General features: G+C 40.0%; 1 protein-coding gene across 2 annotated transcripts in view; it reads right to left on the bottom strand.

Moving 5' to 3' along the window:
• Positions 1-382: 382 nt before the first annotated feature.
• The window catches only part of LOC137297879 (dentin sialophosphoprotein-like), a 45065-nt gene continuing 33781 nt past the window's right edge, over positions 383-11666 (bottom strand). The window contains exons 6-10 of one of the 2 annotated variants that reach the window (XM_067829862.1): positions 11249-11377; positions 8703-8966; positions 7278-7482; positions 5748-6271; positions 383-4735 (exon numbers count right to left, since the gene is read on the bottom strand). In XM_067829862.1, the coding sequence (XP_067685963.1) occupies positions 3891-4735; positions 5748-6271; positions 7278-7482; positions 8703-8966; positions 11249-11377 (1967 nt within the window). In that variant the 3' untranslated portion in view covers positions 383-3890. The remainder of the gene's footprint in view (positions 4736-5747; positions 6272-7277; positions 7483-8702; positions 8967-11248; positions 11378-11666) is intronic. The other variant, XM_067829854.1, reaches the window with a different exon arrangement.

Below are 11666 nucleotides of genomic sequence, written 5' to 3'. Positions count from 1 at the left end.
TTACAAGAGAAATTTCCATGTATTGAAAAAATATTTATTATCAAAGTGCATTTTCTGAGACGGACTGGATCCCCCTTTGGGTCTAGCTATTAAGCCGTATTCAAAATACAAACATCACTGTAATACGTAAGAATAACTGATCCAAGTAAACTATTGAGACAAACTAAAGCCCCATTTACAAGCACAACATATTTGCTTGTGTGTAAATTTACATGTGCATCTGCTCAAGACCACATGGAAATATACACATTTTAGTTATAACTGCGTTCATAAGACATGTATAGAACATGAAGTACCAGATGAGTTCAGCATTCCAAGCAAGAAACCGAAAATGTTACATGCTTGTAAGTGGGGCACATTGAAAATAACAAAAGAGCACTCAACCAATCAGAAAATAGCATTTATGAGTGTTGTAAGATTACTGCTTGTTAATGGAGCTTAGACCTGCACAAATTAAGGGACACAACTCTTCACAGCATCTGCAGATCCTACCTCAAGGGGCACAACTCTCCACAGCATCTGCTTTAGTAAAATATAAGCTGATCTAAGAACATATTCTAAAACAGGGCTGCATGACTACCTTGAGAAATATATTTTATAAGTTTTTTTTGTGCAGCTGAACACTGAAAACAACTAAACAATTTAGACCCAAAAGAGTCTCTAATACCCCCCAATAAAGAAACACACAAAACACAATATTAATTCTATCCTATATTGTTCCAAATGTATTAGAAACCATTTTAATTTGATAGTTTGAAGTCTATTGATTAATGAAGTTATTTGTTTAATTACAGGAGTTGTTAAAGAGGCCAACACACAGGTGCACATTTATAGTCAATATCATATGTACATTGTAAACTTTATATACAATTTATCACAGTCAAAGTCATAAGTCAACATGCATAGAAAACAGGTCAAATAACAACAGGTCAGTATGAGACATGACATCTTGAAAAACAATATAAATGTACATGCAATAACAATGACATTATTACGCTGATCATTTTATCATATGTTCAGCTGTATTTGCTACATGTATTCATTTTGGTTTGTTTAAAGTATTGTAACATGTTTCTAAAAATTTCTTACATTAATCAAACATAATTCTAAGCTTGCTAGACTCGTCAGGAGTTGAATAGGCCTTCAGCAAACCCAAGCATGTAATAAAGCCGACTCTGCATGTCATAAGATGCAACTAAAGGGATCAGGTGGTCAGGCTCACTGACTTGGTTGACACAACATTGGTTCCCAGTTGCGCAGATCTATGCTCATGCTGTTGGTCACTGGTTTGTCTGGTCCAGACTCAATTTATAGACCCCACCCTAGCTGGAATATTGCTGAGTGCGGCGTAAAATTTAACTTACTCGCTCACTCTTAGTTTGAAAACACAGCAGTCAGCAATATTACAGCTACATGGTAGTGGTTTGTACATAATCAAGTCTGGACCGAACAATCCAGTGATCAACATCATAAGCAATGATCTACAGCATTGGAATACAATAATGTGTTAATCAAGCCAGAGCCTGACCACCCGATACCCTTAGTCCCCTCTTATGTGAAACATGGCTTGCTGAAGACCAATTGTAACTGAGAGGTGTCATATGTATTGATGATATGTTCAAGGAACATAAGAAAGTGGTTCCTCTCCTGTAATCTCTTGTCCCATATTAGTGAGTGAGTTGGGTTTTATCCCCAGTTCCAGTTATATATTAGCATGTGTGAGAATACTGAGACATGGTTATGCCACTTGAACCATGTGAACCCAAAGAACTACATGATTCTGCTGAAAAAACTATCATGATCACCCAGTCTAAGTGAACTTAGTCTCGGTATTATTCATTACACTCGTATACTGAATCTAACAAACCCTAATAGGAGGTCATGTCAGGTAACCTTTGAGCGACCTATGACCATCCAATCAAACGCGAGATGGCCCTATGGATTTCTCCAATCAGACAATGGCTACTGTTCAGGGTTTGGCCGGACTTAATTCCCCAGTCACTGACACTCATCTCTCACAAACAAAAATCCACATAAAACAGAGATATTTGACCTGCAGTATATACGATTAGGGCTTTCTGATGACATAGTTACCATTAGCTAATATTTTGCAGGCTGTCATCCTTCAATATTAACAAAAACGCTATTTTCAGCAACTATTTACTCACTGTCCACAGTGTTGCGGTGTGCTCCATGTGCATCACCCAGAAATGATTCTAAAGAAAATAGCATTTGGAGTCTGTCAGGTACAATCCTTTTCGAGGTAAAAGTTCAAAAGGTACTTGTGAATGTCCATTTTAACAATTTGTTAAGCTGTGTTCTGTAGGCAAAATAATGTGGTTCTGGAACTGTGAGACATACTAACAAAGAAAACATTGGGACTGTCACAACTCCAGATCCTACCCCAAGGGACTCAACCCTCCACAGCATCTGCCGATCCTATCTCAAGGGACACAACTCTCCACAGCATCTGCCGATCCTACCCCAAGGGACACAACCCTCCACAGCATCTGCCGATCCTATCTCATGGGACACAACTCTCCACAGCATCTGCCGATCCTATCTCAAGGGACACAACTCTCCACAGCGTCTGCCGATCCTATCTCAAGGGACACAACTCTCCACAGCGTCTGCCGATCCTATCTCAAGGGACACAACTCTCCACAGCGTCTGCCGATCCTATCTCAAGGGACACAACTCTCCACAGCGTCTGCCGATCCTATCTCAAGGGACACAACTCTCCACAGCGTCTGCCGATCCTATCTCAAGGGACACAACTCTCCACACCGTCTGCCGATCCTATCTCAAGGGACACAACTCTCCACAGCGTCTGCCGATCCTATCTCAAGGGACACAACTCTCCACAGCGTCTGCCGATCCTATCTCAAGTGACACAACTCTCCACAGCATCTGCCGATCCTATCTCAAGGGACACAACTCTCCACAGCGTCTACATAACTAATTGTTTAGATAACACTAACTATTTCATGAATGTAATCAGCTGGGCATTAATTCTCCTGCTGTACCTCTCATACCACATTCATTTTGTGTACAAAGGATTTTGAACCATCAAGTTGAGATGATGTTTGGAAGCAACAAAATTTTAATACCTGACATACCATTTGGTTTAGAAGACTGTCATGTATACAGTCATGTCATGTATAGGCTCAGAACATATGCATGCAGGAATATATATGTACAGAATTGAACAAATATACTACTCAACACTCTGTAGAACATTCTGAGTTGCTGTCAATATTCTGATTACATGTACTTCTCATATACATATTCATGAGCTTCTTTTCAACATCAGGTCACATTACCCAAAAGATGTTGAAGTACACCCATCTATGACTATGAAAAATATCACATTCCCATGTTTTGAGTAGTATATTATATTAAACATTTGTATAACACTGATATCCAGTTTGCCGATATCCAGTTCAACAGCTCAAAGTTGCACATCATATTTTCAATCTCAATTCATTGGGATCATTCAACTGCTGCAGCCTCCTACGTGCACGTAGTTAATGGGACTTTCCCATCTTTATACATGCAGAATTACAGCATCAAACTGACTTGATGTTAGCGAAGTTTAAAGGTAAAGATATTTCCAGGCATTTCACTGTTTCCAAAAGAGTCAGAACATTTAATCAAAGTAAATGAAATACGTTTTTCCCCTACTGCACCATCTTTGAGGGAAATTAAAAACTAAACAGATGCAACTAGAATGATATCATTCATAATAACATGCACGAATCATAAATTCCAGTTATTTTAATACTCATAATTTTCTGTGCTGACCTGCCTGTGCTGTGCAGCACATTTAGAAACCTGTCCTGGTACTTTCTAGGATATTCATAGATCACAAACAGAGTCATTATCATTCATCAGTATTCAATTTTATCCCAGTCTTTTACTCGTCCTTCTCGATCCATATCAATGGAGTCTTTTCTTTCTCGTTGGTAAGGTTTGTCTTCATGTGGAGATGCTTCTCCTGTATCTTTATCCTGTCCTGTTGGGTCATTTGAACTGCTGTGGATTTCCTCTTTGGACTTGACCTCTGACCTTTCTTCCTTGACCTCTGGTGACTTTTCACTTTTCATCTGGTCAACACTTTGACTTTTGGATGTAGATTCAGTGAAATCATCAGAGTATGAGCCATCCCTGACCTTGGAGTCATCCTGACTGACCTTGACCTTTGGAACTGATGTAGATGTTGAAGTGTTATCTGATGTGGCTGTGGGTGTGTCTGAAGGTGTCTTTGTCTGTTGGTTGGTTGGTTTAACTGAAGAGCTTGTGTCTGTTGATGACTGGCCTTCAGATTCAGACACAGGGGCAGGTTTTACTTGGTTTTTCTCAGATGTCTTTTCACTAGTGTCACTGGTTGAACTATCCGACTTTCTTTTGTTGTCATCTGATTTATTAGCATGGGACAGACTCACACTCTTGGAAGTTTCAGAGAAGTCTTCTGAATATGAGGCATCATGGTCACCATCCTTCGGGGAAGAATCTTCTGTCTTGGTGGTTTCTGACCTTGGTGGAGAACCTGTCACCACCTCAGGTTTGACTGAGCCAGTTTTCTGGGAAGAATTTGATGTCTTTGATGGTTCCGATCTTGTTTGAGACTCAGTTGGTTCTGATTTTGATAAAGACTTGCTGGTGTCAGCTCCGGACTCATCACTGCTGCTGCTGTCACTCTCGCTGTCAGAGCTGTAGTCATCGTCACTGTTGTCTGTGGGAAAACATATCAATGGTTAATCTTGAATACTGATGTCCCAGTCCTGAACAAAATAGTATGGTTCATGAGGTGACATGGCATTTCAAGTCCTGTTCAAGATTATGAACAAAATAGTGAGTGACGTAGACCTGTTGGTGTTTATTGTGACACTACATAAATATAGATTATTACACATGCCAGTGTGTCATACAAGCATGCTGTAAAGGGTGACTAACAGGATCAGGTGGTCAGGCTTGCCTACTTGGTTGACACATGTCATCATATCTCACTGACATGGATCGATGCTCATGCTGTTGATCATGGGATTGTCTGGTCCAGAGTCAATTATTTACAGACCACAGCAACATTGCTGGAACATTGCTGAGTGTGGTGTAAAACTCACTCCATGACCCAAGTAGCTGTATGCATTCCCTTTCTTCTTCAGTATCACTTTGTATAACTAATGGAATTGATTGAAGCATCCCTAAAATCTTCTACCGCATACTTTTAGATACTACAGCTCCTCCTTGTAATTGTATATGTATATCTGTACTTGAGAATCCTAGTTAAAGAATTGTCACATTCTTTGCCAAGCAAAAATGTTCTTTGCAGAATTCTTGAACAATTAAAACTGTGTGATCAGTAACTAAATTTTACCGCTTCAATAAATACATACATCTAACTCTCATTACAAATCTGGTACTTCCTGTATTTGGCATTGTGCATTTTTCAACTGAAGGCAAGAACTAAACTATAGATAGTCACACATACTATCAATGATCAACAGTTTTTCATGTCTACAATCGATCAAAATAAAGCTATCAGAGTCTCAACAGCTGCAATCCATCGATAGTTTGATGCACTGTTACAGCCCTACATGTTACTCTTTGGCACCTTAAGTCATTTATTAGAATTTCTTTTTCACAATAACTGACCCAAACATGCATAACCTGAACTAGGAATGTTGTTTTTAGACTAACGCTCAATAATCTGAAAGTCATGAAACAAAATAAGGAATCAAACCTACCCTTAGCACGTGGACGTTCACCAAGTCGAGATTTAGGCCTGTCTACACCCTCTTTACGGCTGTTCCCTTTGTTTTGGGATGCCATTCGATCCTCAGTATCTTCAGTGTCCTTGACCTTGTCTTCCTCACCTCTGACCTGAGCCTCCTCATCATCTGGCTCCTCATCCTGTTGTTCTTCTACCTGGACAATGGTTACCTTCTGGTCAGTATTTTCTGTTTCCTCCATTTTGGAATTGTCGCGATCGGAAGAATTTGTTGTAGACTTCTCTGGTGTGGATTTGTTTTTCTGGGTTTCATCTGAAGATATTTTGCCATTATCTGTGGGTTTATCATCTGATGCTTTTGATGGCTTGGTGCCTGAAGACTTTTTGCTTGTGGGAGTGGCCCCATCATTTGCCTGTTTAGATGACTTGGCACCAGATTTGGACTTTGCTGCTGCTGGAGTTTCCCTTGCTTTCTTGTGGGATTTATTTGAAGCAAGTGATGCCCTTGACATCGGGCGTGAGGTCGATCTAGATTTTGATCTGTAAAATCAATTTAGAGAACATATTTTTATGTATTTTTAAAAAATATTGTACTAATAAGCATCACAAATAAACCAAGTTCCTACTTCTATATATTGGCAATGTGAACATCAAAGAACATTCTTCAAGATAACCCTACAGGCTGGCAATGACTGCCTGCAACCTATGCAAGCTGGAAGAGGTTACCAAACATATTGGGCATTCAGGCTCTTTCATTTGGCTCTTTGAAAGTCATTGTACCCAGAAGGCATGGACTGATGGTCATAAAATCATTGAATTGTGTGGCTTGATCTTTTACAGGCTGCCCTTTCTATAGATGCCAACATTTCACACATACACACGATAGCTTCCAGAATATCACTTCATACATTGTGGCGTGATGGGGTTTGGCAGATTAGAGCCTTGGCTCATCATGCCAAAGATCCAGGTTCAATTCCTCACATGGGTACAATGTGTGAAACCAATATCTGATGTCTCCTGCCATGATAATGCTGGAATATTGCTGAAAGCACTGTAAAACTAAACTCACTCATACACTGAGTCAATGTACATGCAAGATAGAGGCAAGTGGCACATTAGAATCAAATTTAAGTTGTAGTTTTGTAGCCTACTAAAACAGAATTGAGCTCTGACTTATGGAGAAACTATAGAGTGAGCATGGTTTTATGGTACTTTTAGCAATATTTCAGCAATATTATGACAGGGGACACCAAAAATCAGCTTCACACAATGTTCACACCTACGTGGGAAATTGAACCTAAGTGTTTAGTGTGAGGATACAGACATTAGCAGACTTTTGAGCAGAATTTGTTGACTACATTATATAGGCATCATAGCTGGGATCATATTCACCATTTTCAGTTTTAGGAAACTCAATAAGAAAAACAACATGTTGCTAGATGACTTGACTTCAATGTAAGGAACCGAAATATGACCACCCATTATAATGATAGACATGAAAGATTAATCAGCCCTTACACACTTTTCTTTCTGTGCCTAGACTTACTTTGAGGATGCTGGTCTTGGCTGTGCATGTTCTGATGGTGTCGTGGCATTGGGTGATGATTCTCTTTTGTATGTCTGTGAGTCCCGGTTTGTTGGTGCAGAGCGGATACGTCGTCGTTGGTACGTGTCACATGTACCCTGCTGAGTCTTCCTCTGGCTGCTCAGGTACTTCAGGTAGCGTCTGTACTCCTCATCTGAATACCCGCCTGCAACATAGACAGTGGGTGAGTGAGTGAGTGAGTGCATGAGGAAATGAGTGAGTGATTGCGTGAGGAAATGAGTGAGTAAGTGCGTGAGGAAATGTGTGAGTGATTGCGTGAGGAAATGAGTGAGTGAGTGCGTGAGGAAATGTGAGGAAGTGAGTGCGTGTGTGAGGAAATGTGTGAGTGAGGAAGTGAGTGAGTGCGTGAGGAAATGAGTGAGGAAGTGAGTGAGTGAGTGAGTGCGTGCGTGAGGAAATGTGTGAGTGAGAGTGCGTGTGTGAGGAAATGTGTGAGTGAGGAAGTGAGTGAGTGCGTGAGGAAATGAGTGAGGAAGTGAGTGAGTCAGTGCGTGCGTGAGGAAATGTGTGAGTGAGAGTGCGTGCGTGAGGAAATGTGAGTGCGTGAGGAAATGAGTGAGTGAGTGAGAAAGTGAGTGAATGAGTGAGTGAGTGGAGTTAGTGGTATTTTATGCTGCATGTAGCAAAATCAAAACATGGCACTTGATATCTGCTTCACTCTTGGAATGGAAGTGGCCACTAGACTGTTGCAAAAGTGTTGCATTCATTAATGACGGGTGCCTGGCAGGAACCAGCAAGTACCATATTTTAAGGTCTTTTGGTATGATGAGGCCGGAGATTGAACAAGCGACCTTCTGATCTTTGTGAACTGACACTCTTACCACTATACCAAGGAGGTGGTTGTCTCGAGAGGGGTTCTGAGGTAAACTCCAGTGGGAAGATAAAGGTTGTAATTACTGTTTGTTTTTGTTGTTCTTTTTAAGGCTTTACTCATTTTAAAATCAGGTGCATGCTCTGACTGAGTTGGGTTGGACACCACTTTTAGCAATATTCCAGTAATATCATTGCAAGGGATGCACATGTGGGGAACTGAACACAGGCTTTAGGCATGACAAGCAAAAACTTTAAACACTGGGCTATCCTACTGCACCAATGGAAGGGTAAGATTGGGTTTATGGAAGTCTGACTACAAAATATATATCTCCAGGAAATCTGTCACAACGAAGGGAAGATATGATAATTGAGGTAACTGTGTAAATGACTAGTGGACATCTCACGACAGGACACAAATCTCCAGGAAACCAGTGGAAATATGACATGGGGACATGAGTGAGTAAATGACCAGTGGACGTCTGACTACAGACATAAATATCCATGATAGCAGTGAAGATATGATGAGGGGAGATAACTGTGTAAACGACTGACCTCTCTGGCCTTCTTTCAGCAGGAGCTGACAGTACTGGTTCTGTTTGAGTCTTCGCATACTGTCGACACTGTACACCTTGGCAATACTGTACAGGTACAGTCGCTCCCCTGGGTTGAGATCATCCAGCAAGGGGTTCTTGCACTTCTGGGACTCCCGGATAATGGAGGCGGTGTAGGATCGGCGGGGTCGCTGCCAGTTCATTACACGCAAATCATCTGATGTCATACACGCTGTGTGTCGCTTGTAGTTGACACTAGAGCCATCTGAAATGATTTTATGAGTGAGTGAGTGAGTTTAATTTTACACCACATTTAGCAATATCCCAGCAATATTATGGGACAATAACAATGGGCTTCACACAGAGTACCCATTTGGGGAATCAAACTGTACGTGCATTAATATTCTGTCTATATGGCAATGCATTTTGGGTTGTTTAGTGCACTTTTGGCGCTACAACTTACCTGGTATTGTTTTGAAAGAATGTGGACAGCAACTGTGTGTCATATTTCAGAAGATGTTACAATGGTCAGTTAGTTCAACTGTAATACCCACCCTCTGGAAACCTTCTAATATCATACCTGGTCTGAAAATCAATAATCCCTCTATAAATAATGACTATTGCCCAGCTGATTTGACGATGAAGTGTTTAGAACAGATCATCAAAAAATTGTCATGGATAATGTAAGTCATGTGCGAGATCCTGTACAGTTTCCCCCTTACTCTTCATTCCATACACCAATGACTGTTACTTGTCATAAAAGGATGTGTTTACTGTGACATTCTCAGAAGATGTTGCTGTTACTGGCTTAATTTCTGATTCTGAACATGCTTATTGTCAAGAAATTTTGCTACATTTCAGCTCTATCAAGTTTTATTTGTTGTTACTGCTGAATCCGCAGTAATGTTCTTTAATTTTGTTGTTTTATGCACTGTACTCAGCATAGCAATACTCAAACAACAGTTCTATAGCTAAATATTCTAGCTGTATATAGGTAGCAATACTCCGTAAATGTTCCATGTCAACATTCTGTAATATTCTAGCTGTATAGCACTGCCCAAAAATGTTTTGTTTGTTGTTTAGCTATATGACAGCAGCTTTCAGCAGGACCAAACTGCAGGATCAGTATGATCATACGTTCCATGGACTCACTCATTTTAACAAGCATAGGCCCCTAGTGACCAACTGGATGCCAAGATACACTTAATTGGCATGCTCGATGCCATGAATTAAAGAGAATTTATGAAAACCCATTTACTGTTAGCTGAAATGAATTATGAGAGGAGAATAACTTCAAGGGAGGTAACTCATGCCCCTAAACTTCCACACCCTGATAAGACATAACAACTCCATCTATATTTCATTCCAAAAACAAAAATGTTTCACTGTCTCCATACGAGATAATACTTTGTCACTAAATTTGCTTAAGAAAGAAGTCGGTTTAGACGTTAATCTTGTCAGGTCACAAACGGTCAAACAGCATTGTGTCAAACTCTTCCGGACCAAGGGAAAAGTTTGACTTCAGCATAGAAATGACTAAGTACCAACAAAACCAGAGTTCTTAAAACATTTTTATCTACAGTAGTTTATACGTATGAACAATACATCTTTGCAATAAATGTTTACTGCAGTGATTGTTGAACCCATTAATCTTCACTATTGATCGTTTGGCAGCAAGTTAATGAGCATGACTTTTGATTGCAAGAATGAAGTTTTTAGTTGTAAGAACCATCTTTTGACAGTGAGGGACAAAAGGATAAATTTGTACTTAATAGGGCTTTTGAGAGACCTTAAAATGGGTTCGACACAACTGGAAATTCGACACATCTAGTTTGAGACATCAGGGTAAATAGAGTTGAAGTGTCGAAATTGGCACTCACTGGAACTGGATAAATAATCCAGTTTAGACAATGCGCCGGATTATAAAGCTGATGATAAATGTGCAAGCAGCGGACAGGACTGAGATTTTGTGGCGGTGTTGACAACTTGTCAGATTGGACAGATGCCGGTTTTTCCACTTTATAATGATAAATATACTACCCCTCAAAAGTTTAGCCTCACTTAAAGCACTCACTAATGCAATGTGTATATATGGTTATATAGAAAATAAATTTCTCCACTAGCTTTGGGAAACTAACTGCAAACCTCAGTAGGCAGATGAATTGCATGAGGATCATGCATCAGACTGGTAAAAAGCATGTGCAAATATCATGTACGTGAACAGCTGTGTTTTGAAGTAAAGTTTTGTTAAGAATTTGCCAATTTTCACTGAATTTCATCATTTACTGAACACATGACAATAATCTTTTCAACGTTATGAATTTGTTTCACAATACATCAGTTCATGTGTAAAGAGTACCTTTAAACGGAATGGAGCTAGAGCTTTTGACTGAAGTAAGTGGCTACATTTACATTAGTGAGTCTAAACTTTTGATTCATAGTATATAAGAAAATTGTCAGGAACTGAAATAAATGAGAATTCGTCTAAACTGAGTTCGCGACATTAGGGTTCGACTGTATATGTTTAAAAATTGTTATAAAACTGACCATCAAATTTGAGTGGTGGTCTCTGTGTCTTGTTGGCCCACTTGAGGCCGGTCTTCACCTCTGGCTGGAAAACGGGCGTCGCGGAAGTCAGACAATCCACGTGACTCTTGCGATTCACATATGGGGAATCTGAAGAGAACAGTACATTGCTCAGTGACTCATTCTGTTGAGGATGACATTCTCATATCAACACTTAGTAAATCTCCACAGTCACTGGTCAGACTGGCTAGTGAATTTTCATGGGGTGTCCAAGGTTGGTGGGTGGTAGTTATCATTAGTATAACACTAGTCTTTGTTTGTTTGTTTGTTTGTTTGTTTGTTTGTTTGTTGTTTAACGTTGGCTGACTGTGAATGATCAACTCATGAACTGTAAACATTGCCTCTTTCAGTAAGTGGGTGAGTGAGTGAGTTTTGTTTT

Source organism: Haliotis asinina, chromosome 1 (assembly GCF_037392515.1).
Source record: "Haliotis asinina isolate JCU_RB_2024 chromosome 1, JCU_Hal_asi_v2, whole genome shotgun sequence".
NCBI classification, from domain to species: Eukaryota; Metazoa; Mollusca; class Gastropoda; order Lepetellida; family Haliotidae; genus Haliotis; species Haliotis asinina.
Note: the sequence above shows the minus strand (reverse complement) of the source record. Positions and strands in the feature narration are given on the sequence as shown.